The sequence below is a fragment of the Festucalex cinctus genome, chromosome 18, assembly GCF_051991245.1.
Source record: "Festucalex cinctus isolate MCC-2025b chromosome 18, RoL_Fcin_1.0, whole genome shotgun sequence".
Classification (NCBI taxonomy): domain Eukaryota; kingdom Metazoa; phylum Chordata; class Actinopteri; order Syngnathiformes; family Syngnathidae; genus Festucalex; species Festucalex cinctus.
In genome coordinates, this window is record NC_135428.1 from 19,924,543 (window position 1) to 19,943,929 (window position 19,387).

Sequence of the window (19,387 nt, forward strand, 5' to 3'; positions counted from 1 at the left end):
GCATTGGGGAAAGAATGTACTTGCTCTTCCTAGATCCAATCTACACTCTAACCCCGGGTTTTCACTGGATGCGGTTGCGGTGCGGTTGCGGTGCGGTGCGTCTTGACTGCGTGCTCCGGACGGGTCAATTTTTTTGTCAATCCACACCGGCTCCGCACAGCTGCGGTCCGGCAGCTCCGTCGCCGTCCACTTCCCAACGTGTCTCGCGGGACCGCGCGCGCGCGATCATGTGGCATTTCACAACGACAAACATACAGAAAGTCTGCTCAACAGAGAAGCAGAAAGATATGAGATTCCATGCAGCATCCTTTTTTTGGTTGTCCTTGTAAAGTATATTAATAACGAGAGTCGGGTCAGTGCGGGTCCACTCTTTATTTCTGTCTTCCCCGTCCGGCTGCCGCTCAGTACGGCAAGCGAGACGGGCACAACAAGCAATCGCGAACATCAAACTCACAATACATTACAGTCCTTATAAAAAGGATGTGCCGTGTCATATATTATTTTGTGGTTTTCCACCTCCAATATAAACCTCTCCTCGTCCATGTTCGCTGGTGTCTAAACCGTGAATGAGCACATGGCCCGGCGACGCCCACGTCACGTTTTGCTGAAAAACTTGCGAAATAGGAGCTGGCGAGTATTTTATTCTGAAAGGTAATCGGAAATTTATTTTTGAAACTGCCTCGGTCTTCCTGTCCCGCTCGATGTGTTTTGTGCTAGCTTGCCATTTGCCGGAGGCCTACCGCTGCGGCGTCCGGCAAAAATAGAAAATAGGCTATCCTTGCGGAAGGCTTGCGGCACGCCGCAGGCCTTCCGCAGTCGACACGCAACGCACCCGCAAGCGGTGTAAACTGCACCATTCGAATGAATGGAATCTAATTGCTTGCGTCGCCGGACCGCACCGCAACCGCACCGCAACCGCATCCGGTGAAAACCCGGGGTAACTGTTGCTCTACCTCAGCGTAATGATGAAAACTGATACAGTAGTATACGAGACTGTTAATAACTATGATAAAGAGAGACTTGTTTGACTCCAAATGCAAATGTTGCAGTGGCTGCTAGGGGAAGATTTACCATCTTCACAATTGCAAACAGGGTATCCATCATATTCCTGAGGTCTATGTGTATAGAAACAATTTTGCGAGTGACTTCCCTTAACATACCGGAAGTAGCGGTGAGCGACTTGCATTTCCCAGAACCATATATTTGATTTTTTTTGTTTCCTTTTCTAAATTATCATAAGCCCTAAAACTAGAAGAAATGGAGTCCGTGACTTCAAGAGCTAGGTTTCAAATATGCGCCGCGGACGAGGAGACAATGTTGTCACAACCCGTGCAGTTCCAAGCGCCGACCTGGGGATGAGGAACACAGAAAGATTAGTCTGAAAATTTTAACTTGAAAAGTTAAAAAGTTGTACGTATGTTGTTACAATTTGTGGACAAAAAGCCTGAGGAGAAACACGCACATCAGACTTTGTGCTTGTGTTGCGACAAACCACTGGAGAAGATTTGCCGGGTGCCACTTAAAGATTGAGAGCAGTGTCACAAGAATATCAGGTATGATTTTATGGTATGGGGAATAAAACGCTGTGACTTGAGTATTTGTGTTAAACAACTCAATATTTTCATTTTAATCTGCATTAATAGTGTTGCTGTTATTATCTACCAGGTTTTACTTTGTTTTTCTAGAGCACATACATTATGTCTTGTGGTTACCATGCAGTGCAAAGTACTCCTACCCCACACATTAAGGAAGCAGGATTAAAATATTTTCTCACATTAAGTCTCCAGTTACCATGTAAACAAAACGCTGATTCTTGTTTAGACCGGAAGCCATAATTCATGGTGTAGGAATGAGGTGTACTCTATAGACTGTACTGTATTGCCATTCATTTAATGATGTAAATGGCCTTCTTATTCTTCTACTTTGACAGTCCAATAGACCTACCAGTTGCTGACCCAGATGTAGAGCGACCCCCCCCCCCCCCCACCCCCCCCCCCCCCCCCCCCTTTCCACGCCTATTGTCACGTCTGGGGACCTTTGATTTGGGCAGCTGCTTGAGCATATACTGAATGAGCTCAAACAGCTGGTTATGTGAAGGAGGGAGGAAGTGATTGAATAGAGAATGTGTGAGAGACTGGGAGTCTGATTTGTTCCTGCAGTTCCCAAGGATCCCAGCTCATTTCCTGGTGCTCCAGCTCTGGGCTCTGAAATTCTTCAGGTCCGTTGTGTAACCAAGAGTAATCTTTACGACTGCGTCGCAGTTTGGTTGAGGCTGGTGTTTCTTGCTGCATATGTCAACGCAGAGAGGAGTTTGATTAGCAATAGTAGTATTAGTAGTAATATCATTAGTATTATTTTTGCACCCTACTCATACTGTATTGTGTTGGGCAAAATGGCAGAGGGCTTCTTGCCCAATTTGTCCTCTAGGTGATGCAGTGTACACTTGTATCAAAGGTCAACTCCAACCCTCTGCTTTACAGTCCTTACAATGTGACTACAAGCAGACTGTCACTGACAAACTTACACATAAGCTTGATGTTCTACCTCTTTGAAAAGGAATCCAGAATTTCAAATTGAATTCACCTTTTTATATCTCAAATTTAACCGGCTCTCGGGGCTTATGAGCATACAGTGCATGCAGCATACACCACACTTGTAAGCTGTCACTGAGGAACATTAGTTGTTTTTGTGTTGATTGTATGTGGTTGTGGTCCATACTTGGCCATTATTGGAGACATATTTGTTGGAATTCTGAACTACTAAACAAAAGCCCTAAATTTGAGAATAACCTCCCAGAATTCCATTCCATTAATAGAATGTGACATACTTGGATATGAATTTATTTGAAAGGAGTGGAGCGTGACTGTCAAGTTGAAGTCACAATAAGTCTGACTACAGTCGCATGATCCTTGACCATCAACAAATCAGTTTAGCTTTGTTTTGGCTCAACATGCCTCCTTAACGACTAATGTCAGGAATTACAATGATTCCCGGGAAGCAGTGGGACGCCAATGCAGGAGAAAGTTGAAAGAAAGTCAAAGTGCATACAACAATTAAAATAATAGTAATTGACAGGCATCAATCATTATATTGGGGTCAGCTCGTCAGTAAGTTGTATCCTAGAGTCTGTCTTCTTAACGTAGTCCCAATAGTTTGGGGAATGTGTTTCATTATTATTATTTTTTTCTGGTAGCAAACCTGAAAACGAAATACAGCTGGCCTGTCATAAAAGGGAGAGTAGGTCAAGGGGCAACTAGGCTCATGAGTCATTTAAAAATAGTTCTGTCAAAGTAATGGATCAGCATAGTTCACTTGTAAGAGTAGATTTAAAGATTGTGCTGGAGCTACATGCAACCCATATATGTACTATGTTTATGTTATAGCAGTTATTGTCTCTTATGCGAGCCTGTTTCCACATATTAGGTCAAGTGAATTTGGTGCATACAATTCACCTGCAGCAATAACGCATATCTTAAGTAGGACTTGTGATATAGGTTCTGAAATATAGCTATCTTTTTCATTGTTGTCGGCTCCTCTACTTCTGACTCATATTTTGGCATTTTCTCATTTTTGAAGAATCTCCCTTAATGTTTCATTTACTTTTTTTGTAACATGTGACTGTGATGAGTTATTTCAAAGGGACACAAGCACGTCCCTGATTTTCAAAATAAAACTTTTACAGAATCTAATGATCAATGTACATTTTTTTTTTTAGTTTCTCTGTATGATCCATTACCATGTAGTCCAGTGGTTAGAGACCGCTAATTAAGTGGGTAGATTGTTCTGTTGTTGAACTTTTCTTGTCCAAAGAAACGGGTTTCAGCCAGCCAAGCTGTAGACATGAATGCAAAAGCTTCGAGCACAGGTGTCCAACTCAAGAACCCGTGGACCAGAAATGGCCCCTGTCATGTGATGCGGGGGCAAATATGTAAATGATGGTGTGATTATAGGGTTCCATCTTGTCACCCAGAATATATTAAGTAAGAGACAAGACACATATAACTATCTGGTGCTTAACCACATGCTTAGTCTGTAAACAGAGTGCAAATCAGCTTCTGGCTAGCAGATGGCATAGTTAGCTATATGTTGTTATTTATGTAGTGCATTCCAAACACAACTTCAAGCAGCATTTAATGTACCGAGTGATAATAAATGCCAATAAATTATGACAGTTTTTATAATATAATTATTCAAAGTGTCCATATTGTTGTTATGCATCTGCTTCAACCATTTACTTAAAAATAAATAAATAAATAAATAAATAAATAAGCATTTGAGGTTCATAAATGTCATTTAGATCCGTACCTGTTTACACACAATAAGCAATATGTTTGGCATTTTGTCCCGTTGCTGTACTGAATGGGAACCGAACTGTTAATTTACGCTATAGGTCCTAGATCAGCTTTTGGGCGTACAACTGTAGCAATACAGTGCTGTGTGTGGTTTCACATTTATAAGTCAACCATTACTCCGATGTGGACGGCGATGAAAACAAGATTGACACCTCGTCACATGCCGATGGGATCTATTTACTTTAGGTGTTCTTTTCAATTTAAAAAGAAAAAGAAACGTTTTCGGAAATACCGTATCCCCGAGTATAGGTCTCAAATGTTCCATATATGTTGAAGCACTTGAAGGCAGCACGAGATGGTATGCAAACCAATGCTTACGCGCAGGCGCGCGCTCGTCTTGTAGTTGCAAGCGTGTGAGGATATTAGCTGACAGAGCAAAGAGAGCACCGTGGTCTACGTTTCTTGTATTTTTTTATTTTTTTATTTTTTTATTTACATCTTGCTTCCGGATGTAGGATTGGTCCACTTTACTACAGTTTTACGGCGGCGGAGGAATAAGCTGAACGTATGTTTGGACTTCATTCTGTTGTAGAACCCCGGGGGCGAGTCTAGTTAGTAATGTACTGTGGAAGCGAGGTAAGACGATATCCTTGAATATTACGTGTGTATCATAGTACATGTTCACGCAGTAATTCCCAGAATATGCATTTCAGTCATACTTTACGGTAGTTAACTCTTTGTTTGGCGAAAGAAGAACGATGTGAACCTCTTGAGTGGAATAAATGGTCTTCGCAGTCGCAAGGATATATGGTCATATTGTTATCCTTCTTATTTACTCTTTATGCCTAAATGTAATTAGGCTACTGTTAATTTGTGTTCTCTATAAAGAGATGCGCAGTATACGCATTACGCTACAGTATTTTATCTACATACAACCGTTCAATAATTTTCTACCACTAAATTCACAACCCATCTCGTAAATAGGTCACATGTCTTGGTCGGGACTGGTCTGTAAAGTCTGTTTTAGGGGTCAGAATTGTATAAAATCAAGTTACGTCTTACGACATCCCATTAGGTGATCATCCAAGCAGATGTTTGTCAGGTTTTTTTTTATTTCCCCTGAAATCTCTTGATAGAAAAAAAAACAACTAAAAATGTAATGTTATTCGCTATGCAGTGCACTGAAATTAGGTTAGCAAATATGTTAAAAACACAAATAACAGTAAATAATGGCCCTTGTGACCTCCTACTGGCTGAAATAAGTGTTGAGTCGCTATTGATTGTCAATGATCTGTTAAAAGCTGGAACACATGTATTGGACACTTAGCCACTGGTGACTGCTGTTCAGTGGGGAAACCCTGTACTGTTGTTTACACAATCAGAAAATGTTAGTGTATGTAAGCACTGTTGATGTTGTTTTTTTTTTTTTTTTTGTGGTCCCCATCACCCTAGTGAGGAAAAGTGGTTAAGAAAATGGACGGATGGATGTTTCTGTGGTTGTATTTTTTTTATGGCCTTCTCTACAATGAATTAAATAATTTGCACATTTCTTAACTGTAGCCCATTATTTAGATTCAATAGTTTCTTTTGTTGTGTGTGTGTGTGTGTTTATTGATACAGTAGCTAAGCAGTCATAGTAAACGTAGCAAAATTAAAGTCAGACATTTGTTACAAGAAGCTTTCCAGGAGAGCAGTTAAAGTTTCCCGCTTGAGCACGTACAGTAACTGGGTGTGTCTGACTGTTGAATCCACAGGGGGTTTCGACCAAAGTGAATAGCCTTGGCTCATTTAAGACGATGATGTTGAATTTTGTATTCAGGGCAAAGTGGCACACAGTAGTTGTATCAGATAACTCAGACTGAAGACTTTTCTTTGTTTCTACAGAGTCGCTCTGTAACATCACTGATGCGTTTCTATGGCATTGGAATTTCCGTGCCCAACTGCTCCCTCTGAAAAGTCTTTCTAAGATTGCATTGACAGGGCTGTGGCTTTTGGGTTGAAGCAAGGAAAAGAAAGAGCATTTGCCATTACGTGGATAATTGTTTTCTGCTGTGATGCTTGGCCGCATGTCCTGGTTTCCCCCCCACCCCAGCTCGTCAAAGCCAAGCCTCAGTGGGGAAAAATGTTGTCACACACAAGCTGCAACTTAAACCTTAAAGCCAGTGGTCCTTAGGCTACAACTCCCGTTGAGCTCTATCCTGTTTGGATATTATCTGTTTTATATTCAAATGCCAGGGCAGGACCGCTAGCTCAAATTTCCCCAGCTATCATCATCTGCATCCCCACCCTGCACCGGACTGCCACATGTCAAAGATTTATGACTATGTTTGACAGATACCATCTGATTATAAACCACTTAAGTGTGTTTAATTAAAAATGAATACGAGTTTACTTTTTGAGGGTGGGTTTAGGTCCTTATATGCTTTTCTTTTGTTTTTTGTGGTTCTTGGCAAAATGTTTTCCAGCTTGAGTACTCGCCACGATATTGTTGCATCCCAACATTGTTGGAAATTTCTAATGAATGCTGCAATGTCTGTTTTGTGTTTGTGAGCTTGTAAGAGGAGGACTACCATGAGACAGGAGAAGTCTAGCAAAATATGCTATAGCTTTACATCATGGAAAATGGATCAATATTTCCGTAAATCAATTTTGGGGACTAAAAGTCGGTGTACAGTTAAGTAGAGTCGACTTTAGATTTCAAAACTAGTAATCTATCGATTTGTTGTGTGATAATACGATGAGATTAAACATGTATTTGGATTCGCCATCAAAGCGACCCTCTGAAGGACGTTTTAGCTACATAATGGCCCAAGACATTGTTTGTTCACCGCTCGTCCAACATCATTTCCTGGTCAGCATTGCTAATGAGAATGTTATTTTTGTTGTTTTACCGGATGAATAATCTCTTTTAAATACGGTAATCTGCTCCATTATTCCCTCACTCCACTTGGGACAGGATCTCATCCTTGACCAGAGCGCATTTCACACTTTACAGATTTGGAGTTGCCAATTTGAACCCAAATGCTTCATAGTCAGCTGTCAACCGCAAAGACTACTACTATCCCTCCATAAGAGGTCTCAGCTGTAAATGTACAAGGGACAGATGACCGATTAATTGTTTTACCTCTGCAAAATTTTGATTTTATGGCCTAAAGGAAGAAGTTGCTTGTGTAGGATTTCACAGTGTCGGAGTGAAAGTTGAGTGTTTGTACTTTTTGTGTAGGGATTCTCATATCAGTCTTGCCTACCTTCCGTCCTCAGTGTCGAAGAAGCATGGCAAGCTGATCACCTTCTTACGCTCCTTCATGAAGTCCAGGCCCACCAAGCAGAAGCTGAAGCAGAGGGGCATCCTTCGGGAGAGGGTGTTTGGCTGCGACCTGGGGGAGCACCTCCTCAACTCTGGACACGATGGTGAGAGAGTCGCTCTTGAAAACCTCTCATTGATTTTGATTTGTTCTCCCTCAGTTCTGCAGAAGTAGAGTGAAATCTAATCAGTTCTACATACATTTTCTAAAGTAGCACATCGTCAGGCAAGACTCAGAACTAGGGGTGTGCCAAAAAATCGATTCATAAAAGAATTGAGATTCTCATTTATTAATTGAATCGAAATGAATATCCAAAAATCTATTTTATTTAAATTAGAAATGAAGAAGAATGGGAAAAGGCAGTGGTAGCCCACATGCTGTTTTTGTGGAAAAGGGCACTTACAATACAAAATTAATAAATGTTTAAACAAAAACAAAAAAAGACACTTTAATGTCTCTATTTGTCATTTTGTCTTGCAAAGCAGACTGGAGTAGATCATGACAATGTTGTGCATATCTGTAAATTGAAGCAGAAATCATTTGTCAATCAAATAATTTTGAATCGAAAATCGTTTGAATCGAGAATCGAATATCGATTCTAAATCGAATCGTAGACCCAAAAATCGTAATCGAATCGAATCGTGAGACAGTCAAAGATTTCCCAGCCCTACTCAGCACATAGTACAAGACTTTAGTGAGACCATACAGTGGACACTAGTGACGAGACAGTTTATGCTTAATCGATATAAAAAATCCAATAGTGATTAGAAAGTAGGGAGTGGTTGTAATTATTCCAAGCCACGGTCTTCATTACTGCGCTGTGGTCCCCCCCATCTGTGTCCCTGCCCCACCACTTTGTCCCTCCATTTCCTTTTTTAATGCACCACACATATACATATTCATTTTTGGGGGGGGATGCGGGTGTATAGGAGTAGGGGAAATTTTTTCCCTCTGCTCCGACTCACCTGCTCCCAATTTTAATGCACCACACGCACACACTTGTATATACACTGGGTGGGGCCACATTCAAGGTGTAAGGGTAGAGCTCGCCAGTCGGCGAGCTGGGGGACTCAGTAACAGGGTTAGGTGTCACTAGTACGCTGGCGTGACGACCGGGGCCTCTTCCCACCGGGCTCGGTGTTCTGGTGTTCCGCCTCTCCCCCAGTGCTTCCTCCTCTGCTTCCCCCCTCCCGCCGCTGTGCTCCTTTAGCACGGCTGGAGGTGGGGTGGGCACGTCTTCCCTCTCTGCGCTGCTGCCCGGTGCCGGTTTCGGGGGGGGGTCGTCGGGGGGTTGGCGGCTTGTTTGGGGAGGGGGGTGGAGGTGTGGGGGGTTGGGTGTTGGGGGTCGGGGTGTGTTCGGGGGTTTGGGGGCCGGGGGTGGCGGGGCCTGGGTCGTGGCGGGTGGCGTGTTTGGTGGGGTGCGGGGGGGTCGTGGGGGGATGGGGGCTGGGGACCGGTGGGGCGCTGGACCGCGGTTGACGGCTTCTTTCTTTGGTGGTGGTCCTTATGCATGCCAGATCCATCGCACCAGCATCTACTGAAACTCAAACAGAATTTGCCTCTCCCTCCCACAGCTCCTTGAATCAGTGGGTGCTGGTGTCTGTGGATCTCACTTTGCTTTATCTATCCTTCCCTCCTTCCTCTCTTTAGTTTTTCCTCTGGTCACTTGAGATCTCAATTTATTGGAAGTTTGAGGTTTCTGGGGTTGGCATAAGACTGGTTTTGTAACCACGCAGGAGGGGTTTGGTTGGTGCTGGATTTCACTTTGATGGATTGGATGTACTGGCTTCTATGGATCTCACTCTGCCTCATCGATCCTTCCCTCCTTCCTCTCTTTAGTTTTTCCTCTGGTCTCTTGAGATCTCGCTAATTTGTTGGAATTTAGAGGCTTCTGGGGTTGGTGTAAGACTTTGATTTTGTAACCATGGGGAAGGCAGGAAGTGGTCGGTGCTGGATTTCACTTTGATTTATCTTTCTTTTCTCTTTATTTTTTCTGACCTTTTCTCTGGTCTCCTGACCATTTGAACCTCACGACTCTGGCAAGATTCTGAAGTACCTGGTTAAGGCGAAGGGTAATGGGATATTTATAAGGTTTTAGGTGAATTAATGAGTATAAATTTATACGTATTTGCACGCACGCACGCGCACGCACGTACGCACGCACACATACACACACACAAAAAAAAAAAAAAAAAAAAAAAGAGCAATGATGATAAGACGTTGAATCGGTAAGACTACCGAATGAACAATTCTGAGCTCTTTTTAAAAAACAAAAAACAAAAACAAAAAAGAAAGTAGGGTTGTAATTATTCCAAGCCACAGTCTTCATTACTGATGATAGATAGATAGATAGATAGATATAATTTGTAATTCTAGTACAGAACAAGTACATTCTAGTACAGAACTAAATGTCGTGTCACCTGACCCGCACAGCTTCCAAAAGATAAGACATAACATAAATAAAAATCTATACAATTTAAAAAGCAGTGGTAAATTGGATTTTTATAAATGTTTATAAGCAGTATGCGATCTAACAAACCTATTAAAGTAACAGAAGTTTCTCTGACACCAATGAAATGCTCGAGTCGCTGTAAAGACAGAATGGGCAACTGTGATGATTTCTGCATTTGGTAACCAGGCCTTCAGTTTGGGGTTTTATCTGACGCGATTCCCTCTTTGATACTTCAATATCATTATCAACGTCAATAATTCAATGTCAATGTGTATTGCGATAGACACATCAAGTATGTAAAAGGCTGACCCCAACATTGTGTATGTTTTGTAGTCAGAGGCTACATTGTGGCAATATTTAGCTAATAACATTACAAAATCATACATAATTTTAATAAAAATACTGTACATCATACTAACCAGAGATGCTTGTTATTAAGTGTATTAATTTGTGAAGATTTCTACAGGTTCTAGAAGCTCCAATATCTTACCATTGTATCTTGCAGTTAGATGCAATGTTAGCTCTGTGCGCTGAGCTGTAAATTTATATACATAATTATTTGAATACCACCCAAATGGGTCACTTTTATTTATTTGTTTCTAAAAATGCACCGTTTACTTGTCATCTTTTCAAAATAAAAAATTAAATTAAATTAAAAAAAATCTGTGTTTTTTCTGTACCGAAAATATACCGAACCGAAGACTCCAAAAATCGAACCGAACCGAAATGTGATTTTGTGTACCGTTACACCCCTACTAATTATGGATTTTTAAAATTTTATTTTATTTATTTATTTTGTCAGCCCTTATGTGTTGTCTGCAATAAATTTCAGGCCTCGGCGACTCAACTTCCTGGCACCACACAGTCATGCGGTCGTAAATTTGTGAGTTTTGTGTTGATCCTTGACCCCTGTGAATGAAGCGATACCATTTTGACCCTATCTGTTGTGATAAATGACAACCTCTGGACATGCTCAACACAAATAGAAGTACTTGGAATTCCTTGAATATCAATCTGTTTGACTTTGCTCAAAAATATGTGTGATACAGATTGCGAAGAGCTTCATAAGATCATTTATCATTTTTTATGATTAAAAAGACTGCATGAAGTACGAGGATTTGTATAACTTCATTTTTGTCTTATGGGCTGTAGAATGCCTGTTAGTCCCCTTAAAATGTTTCCTCCCCCACCCCAACTCATCTGTCTTGCTGTGCGTGGAATTTTTTTCTCAGCTGCAAGTGTCATCCTTGAATGTTTGAGCTGTAGGAGGCCTGGGAAGCTTTTTAAAACTTATCTCCAATATTTACACAGAAAAATAACTCTGATTCATGGTTTGCAGCTCAATGAATATCATTTGTTTGATTCTCCCTCACTCCTTAAGTGTCTTTCAGGATAGCTTAGGTTTGCAGAATATGGTTTACATATTTCATCTGCCCTAGCCACTGCCATTTCTCTCTTATTTATATATTTAAAAAAAAACAAAAAAAAAACTGGATGATGACAACACGCACATTCAACTAAGAGTTGATGACCAGCCAAATATTGACAGTACAGTGTGTGTAAGTGTGTGATGACATGCTTTTTTTTTTCTTATGTGTGTAGTTCCGCAGGTCCTCAAGAGCTGCACCGAGTTCATCGAGAAGCACGGTGTGGTGGATGGCATCTACCGCCTCTCTGGAATCGCTTCCAATATCCAGAAATTGCGGTAGGAGGCTCATTGACCTTTCAGTAGAGCTGGATTATTAAAAGCAACACGAGTTATTCATTTTTTTGCTGTCGTGTGTCTCCTCTGCTTACATGTAAATATATACATTACATGACTGGTATGTGCTTGTCTATGTATGAGATGGATCACTTAGCAGGGTGCAATTTCTAAGTAGGGGTGGGCTGCTTTTTTTTTTCTTTTTTTTTTAAATTTATTTATTTTTATTTTTTTTAATGCCACTCACTGTCATGTTGCACATCTTATTTAGATCATTAGTATGGTGGTTACCTATTGTACAACAGTACAAACCTGGGGGACACAGTACTATGGATTCTTAGTCATCTGTCCCCCTGTTGAGAACATGCAGGTTTTATTTAAAACAATTGTTTTTGTTAATACAAGTATAAGATCTCACTATTCTTTTTTTTTCTACTCATATATTGTATTTTTTGTCTACTCTTCTTGCGTCCTTAGAGAATAGTGTAGGGCAGAGGTTCTCAATTAGAAATGTACAATGTCCAGAATTGTATTTATTTATTTGTTTATTTATTTTTGAGGAAGCCATAGATCCACAGCGTGTGTGTAGTGGTGGAGAAAAATGTTGGCCTTTTTTAAATGTAGTTTGGGGCTGGGTGTATTGTACAGTAATAATCGGGTTATCAGGAGTTACTAGAAAGAACAAAAACATTTATTTTTAGTAGGGATGTTCGATACCACTTTTTTTCAGACCGATACGATACTCGGACCCTCAGTACTCACCGATACCGATACCAACCGCCGATACCAGTAGTACATTTTGACAAATTAAAAAAATCACTAAAAGATATTTTGAAACAAATATATTTCCTTTAATTTTGACAACAACAAAAAAAAACAGCACAGTCACTCTTCAATAGTCTTAACGCTCAAAATAAAACACAAAAATGCTCTTTTAGTTTAAGATTCACAATTTTGAAGTATTTCCAAACCAGTGAAGTTTTGGTGAAAAACTGCTGCAAGCTAGCGCCAGTTACAGGCAGGAGGACTCACTTAACGTCTTCCCCTCTGCCATCGGTCGCTTGTACTCGTCTGCGTCATGAGTACTCGAGTACTTGAAAAAAGGCTGGTATCGGCCCGATACCGATACCTGGTATTGGTACTCGCCCATTCCTAATTTTCAGTATCACACTGATTCTTTCTATTTTACCCAACAAAATAAAAATAATCAACGTTCAATAAAGGTTAATCAAGTGTCTTAGGAGTTCAAATGTTCATATACATCTCAGTGTCATTTTCTTCATTTTCATACCTAGCAAAATTATCATGCATTATGAAATGGTTTCTTGTGCTTACCGATGATCCAGGCCACTTTGAGTGAGCACGTTGCCTTTTGCTTTTCTGTCATTCACGAGGTCGTTTTCATGCGAGAAGCCTCATATTTTAATTTATCTGTTTGTAGCTCTGATTTTGGGGGGCAAATCTCATGGTGGTTCTTCTCATATTGGCGTTTTCACTTTTTTATTAGAGCCACCGTGCTTTCAAACAAACGATACATTGCTGTTGTGCTCGAAGGAGGTTAGATTAACATATTTGTCCGTCCATTCGTCATTAAATCGGTGATTAGCGGTGTCCATCTTTCTCTGACTTCCCATTTTGATGTGTGCCAGCAACTCTCTTGCTGCAGACGTTTTTTGTTTATTTTATTTATTTATTTTTAAGTGCAGAAACGTTACTGCCACCTGTGCTGTTAAATGGACTTCCCAGTTTGTGTAGTTATCAGCCAATCAGCGCATCGTTGTCATAAAGCAAGCGTGAGCGCACGGACAGTACACTCACACTCTGTAGCTCTCGCTCTATCTCTCTCTCAGTCTAACCTCGTGTCTGTCATAGCGGCATGCTGAAATAAGTGATTTGGTGATACAGAACACTTTCAAAACATATTTCCCCACAATTTATGTGATCTATAACCTTTACAACTCAATTGAAAAAAAAGTAAATATTTTAAGGAGAAAAAGTTACAAAACAACTAGAAATAATGTGAATGGGGTCAGAATTAACCAATCATACTCAATCTCATTTTAAAGCTAATTTTAAATGGAAGAAAATTTGCAGTGTTTGCAAATAGTCATGGACCTTTTCATGTGGAATAATTACCCGCTCTACTTTCACTTTGATCGCATGCGTTGTATTGTGTGTCAAGGGGTTCAAACAAATGGCAAAGAGTCTTCCACAATAGAAGCTTTTATTCTCTATGGCGGGCGCCGGGCAACAATGACCCTCCTGGTTTGTTTGGCAACACTTGGGCATCATTGGTGTAAACATCCTGTATCTGGGTAAAGTCAGGCCTTCAGAATAAAAGCATACTAACTGTTGATGGAAGCGGTTCTGCTTCCTCCTTCCAAGCTAAAACCATGTGGTTAGCAAATAGTCACTATCGCGCTCTAAGCATGATTGTGAAGTTATACATACACACTAGGGGCCGAGTACTGTTACGTACTCTGCACGGTGCAATACTGTCTTATGGATTAAGTTTTTAGGATTTGTTTGGATTGTTTATTTAGCACAATTTAAAAACAATGCAAGGAAAGAATGAAGCCAGAATGGCTTGTACAAGATTCCACTCCACACTCAAATGGTCATATCAAATTAAAAATATTTCTAGATGGACAATAAAGACGATAAAGACACATTCACGATCACGTTGCGGTACCAGCAGCAAAATATTTTTTATGTGTGGAGTGATCTTGTGAAGGATGCATTCATTTTACATGGAGATAAACGGACCAGAATAACCAAGCCGGATTAGTCCTTCAATCCGGAAGTCCTTGGCATAGACCCAATTCAGCTTCAAAGTGCAGCACACGCATGCTATGCTGCAAAATGTCAACACAAGCACAAGGGAGGAGTTGAGAGACAAAACTTCATACCGACTTCATTCAAATATCCTGTGTGGATTCATTTCTATTTCACTGTTGAATACAACAACTTGGGAGTGAAATTGTCGCTATTTTACAGTCTGCCCGCAATCCTTGAGTTTTGGTTAACTTGAAGTAAGTTTTACTATTACATACATAAAATGCTATTTTTAAAATGCAGACTAATTGGATTAACTCACATATGGACACATTTGAAAACTTGGGACATTACTTAAAACAAATTGTTATAGATGCACACCTGAATATACAGGTGTGCTGTGTGTATATTAGGGATGTAACGATATCCAAACATCACGATATGAAGCTCACGATACGATAATTATCACGATATTGTGGGGAGGTTGGTGATATTTAATAATTGTTTAAAAAAAAAAAAAAACACGTTGGGGTTCCTCCACATATTGACTGGCTTCACAAGCATATTATGTTCCCCTTCATTTGACCATTAGCGTAGATTTTAAACATAGAAGGGCCAAAACATCCCTAATGAAAATTAAATTGCACTATAAAAATAGCCATCGGAGGGTGCTAGAACTGCACAAATGGAAATCAACCCGATTTTTTTAACAGATGCGTTTATTTTAAATATCGTGAACATGACCACAACGATATTGTGGCAGTTTTAATATCACAATATCACGATATTGCCGGTATCATTACATCCCTAGTGTATACATTTTTTTGAGAAATTGGACCTGTATCCACTGTCCACACAGTTTTTTTTTTGTTTTTTTTTGTTTTGTTTTCAGGGTTTTTTTACCCTCTGTCTTTGTGGTCTTTGTCTCTCATTAGGCACGAGTTTGACTCTGAGCAAATCCCCGACCTGACCAAAGATGTTTACGTACAGGACATCCACTGTGTTGGCTCGCTGTGCAAGCTCTACTTCAGAGAACTGCCCAACCCTCTGCTCACCTATCAGCTCTATGAAAAATTCTCTGTAAGTTATTTAGATTTTTGTTTTCGCCCATTCCACTAACTCCCCCCCCCCCCCTTAGTGCTTCCACTTCACTGAAGAATCTTATGTCTTCTTTCTGCTCTTTCACTATATGATGACAAGTAACACTGATCCAACAAGTGCATGTGCCTGTTTGTTCACTCTGCAGGAGGCTGTATCAGCAGCAACAGATGAAGAGCGACTTATTAAAATCCATGACGTCATCCAGCAACTTCCTCCACCACATTACAGGTCAGACTCAGCATAGAGGCACACTGCCTCTGTGTGGCATACCTAGGAAGTGCATTTGAACAATAGTTTAGGTTCTGCCAAACTAACATGCAAATCCCAATGCCGTAATTTCCTGTGATTAATATGCAATTTTTTATGTCCCCTGTATTTTATAAAGGTTGATCTGGAGCTCTGGGCAGCTTTATTTATATAGCTCATTTCATACCCATTGTGCTACACATAATTAAAAGCACAACATTTAAGATCAGTTACAAACCAGATTTAAAAGACAACTAAAAGAAAAGTAGTAAATAACTAAAAAGTAGCTTACTAAAATTACTAAAAGCATGCAATGTTGATCAAGATTTCGGAAAACTTGATTTTAAAAATACTTTAAATGAGCATAGTTTAAAACTGGATTCAAAAAAGCATTTGCAGTTTATAGGTATGTATTAAATCTTTATTCATTCATAATATTCACTCTGGTAATAAAAGATACCAGCAAATTGGGGGACTTTATTATCCAAAATAAACAAGGGTGGAGTTTTGTTTTTTTTTGTTTTTTGTTTTTTTGCTTTTTAAGGGTGAAATTACACTAACTGTCCCAGATGTCACACTGCGAAATGTATGTGAGAGGACATTTAGGAGGATTTTAATTTATACAGAGAAAGTAGAAAGATTTGTGTCATTCATTCAACTTGTTGGTCTATCAAAATGTGAAAAATGAAATTAATTCATCTATTTGCTCTTCTAGAACTCTAGAGTTTCTCATGAGACACCTTTCCCGGCTGGCGGCATTCAGCTACATTACCAACATGCACAGTAAGAACCTGGCAATTGTCTGGGCCCCCAACCTGCTGAGGTGAGATTTCAAATTACCCGAGGATGTCACACCTGATGATTTATGAAGCAGTGTGGAGTCACCTCAGTGATAAGGATAAAAGAATGTGGTGACTGATTTAATATTGTAATGCATAAGGAAGGGATACTAATGCTCATTATTATACATTTAGCCTCTGACGGATTGAAAGGATTTAAGGAGCTGTTTGTTGGAGTTTGTTCAACACATAATCAAATGGTGCAATGAAATCTAAGAACTTGTGCAAATGAAACTATTCTAATGGAAAACCATACATAGAATTAGGTGACTATCACAAACCCTATTCTATAGAATTTTGACACTTTTAACTAGAGCCAACTGTTTTTGTTTGCTTTCCCAGATCAAAACAGATTGAATCGGCATGCTTCAGTGGCACGGCAGCTTTCATGGAAGTCAGAATCCAGTCGGTTGTGGTTGAGTTCATTCTCAACCACGTGGATGTTCTCTTCAGCACCAAACTTAGCTCGCTAATTCGCGAGGGAGCAGGTAGAGCCATCAAAATCCCGTCACACAAACAACCCATGACTCATTGTTGCCTCTACTTGCACATTAATAATGGCCGTTCCACATCACATCCACAGGTCATAACACATTATCACGGCCCAAGTCTCTGCTGGTTTCATCACCCTCGACCAAACTTCTAAGTTTGGAGGAGGCTCAGGCCAGAACTCAGGCTCAGATCAACTCTCCAGTCACAGAAGATAGCAAGTACATTGAGGTTGGAGAAGGTCCTGCGGCGCTGCAGGGCAAGTTTCACACTGTCATCGACTTTCCAACTGAGAGGTTTGTCTTTTGGTGCTTTTTCTTGAATTTACTGCAGAGTTTGTTTTAATGTTTTTGAATACCAACATATGCAAAATTGAAAGCCACATAAAAGTACTGCTCTTGCAGATTGTTAGTATCTTGCATGCTGTATTTGGACTCCCCTCCAGGCAGAGCTTCAAAGTCATCTTTTTGTACATTACCCTTTTACATTTTTTGTCAGTTCTTCGAAATATTGTTCATACCTAATTTAACAGTTTTATTTTCTAATCACAGGAAGAGGCCTCCTGTTAAACCAAAGAAGTCTCCTGTGGGTAGTTGGCGTTCTTTCTTCAACCTGGGCAAGTCTTCCTCTGTGTCCAAGCGAAAGCTGCAGCGCAACCCGAGCGAGCCAAATGAACTAAAGACCATGGCTCTTGCAGGTGTGTCTGTCATTCCTCAACTGCTTTTGTCATTCTCTTTAATATTGTGCAAAAAGCAATATTTCAGCAAACTGGGCTAAATATTGATACTTTTGAATTTGTTTCAGGCGGTCGAGGAGATACAGCAACATTAAGATCTGCTAAAAGTGAAGAGTCACTGAGTTCTCTGCATAATGTTGAAGGTAATTCCAGCCTAGCTTCTTCATTATACTATAATCATCTCTGCCAAGGAGATTTTTTTTTTTTTAACTCATTCACTACCTTTGACAAGTATACTTGTCAATTATATTTTTTAGATCGGGGATAAATGGGGGAGAGAATCTGATTATGCTCCACTGGAAACAACTTTATTGATGCCTAACCACCGGTAGATGACAACATTGCCCCATTTTATACGAAATAAACACAGTTTCAGAGTCCATGGGAGAAATGGCTGTATTTTGGCAAATCTACATTTTTCTACTGTCGATTATAAAAGAACGGGACAAGGCACAAAGTAGGGAGTCTATTCTGTCATTTGGTAGATTCGGTTTATATATAATTATTGAACGTAATATCGCGTGGGTATTGAAAATTTTTAAATTTCCTAAAATGTCTGGCAGTGAGATTAAGTGGATATTAGTTTGTGCATTTATTTGGGTGTACATTTCAAATTCCGTGTAATGTATTGGTTGAAATCCAGACGGTGAAGTTTTATCAACTGTGTGTAACTTAAAAAAAAAAAAAGGTTTTCTGTTCAATCTTACTTAACTTAATTATTATTTATTTTATTAGTATAATTATTTAACAACTTACATTACATTATACCTGTAGATTATAGATTTAGGGAAGTTCAATACCACTTTTTTTCAGATACCGGTACGAGTACTCAGCTCTTGTTTAGTCACCGATATCAAGTACTGATACCACTAGTACTTTGGTTATATACCAAAAACAAAACAATGACAGATAATTTTAAAGAAAGACTTATATATCCCAATATAGCAAATAGCAATTAGTGGCAATTTTCTGTTCTTCTAATTTTGGGTTCCTGATCGTAAAACGGCCACAACAGGGTAATTAATACTTGTGTCGGCCACTATCACATGTATCAATACCTTGCAATAAACGAGATATTGGTACTGGTATTGGTACTCGCCGCCCATCATTAACTCATTTCCTCCCAATAACGTGTAAATTCGTTTTTATTTTTTTTAAGTGTCCCAAAGACATATTTATACGGTTTTGTTTTGTTTGTTTTTTGGGGTATTTTTATGCTAAAGCATACAGAAGGCTTTGATGCAGCCTCTCAATTGCAAAGAACGGTTGCAGAAATGTTAGTTATTTATTTTTATTTTTTTAATTTATATTTTATTGACATTTTAGAAATGGTAGTTATTACACAAACGGCCAGCAGGTGGCAGCAGAGCAAAGGAGGGCCATCTAGAAAAAAGCTAAATTACTTACAATTTTAAATAGATTTGTGAAAACTGGTGAAACTTAGCTCTCT

At 39.7% G+C, this 19,387-nt stretch overlaps 1 protein-coding gene across 8 annotated transcripts in view; it reads left to right on the forward strand.

The window, feature by feature from the left end:
- Window positions 1-19,387, forward strand: part of arhgap32b (Rho GTPase activating protein 32b) — a 111,020-nt gene that overhangs the window by 82,042 nt on the left and 9,591 nt on the right. For 7 of the 8 annotated variants that reach the window (XM_077504094.1, XM_077504092.1, XM_077504095.1 and 4 more), the window contains 9 exons: window positions 7,554-7,703; window positions 11,652-11,754; window positions 15,462-15,606; window positions 15,773-15,855; window positions 16,589-16,696; window positions 17,055-17,200; window positions 17,296-17,497; window positions 17,753-17,898; window positions 18,006-18,080. In XM_077504094.1, the coding sequence (XP_077360220.1) occupies window positions 7,554-7,703; window positions 11,652-11,754; window positions 15,462-15,606; window positions 15,773-15,855; window positions 16,589-16,696; window positions 17,055-17,200; window positions 17,296-17,497; window positions 17,753-17,898; window positions 18,006-18,080 (1,158 nt within the window). Of the gene's footprint in view, window positions 1-4,694; window positions 4,929-7,553; window positions 7,704-11,651; window positions 11,755-15,461; window positions 15,607-15,772; window positions 15,856-16,588; window positions 16,697-17,054; window positions 17,201-17,295; window positions 17,498-17,752; window positions 17,899-18,005; window positions 18,081-19,387 lie in introns of those variants that run through there. The other variant, XM_077504100.1, reaches the window with a different exon arrangement.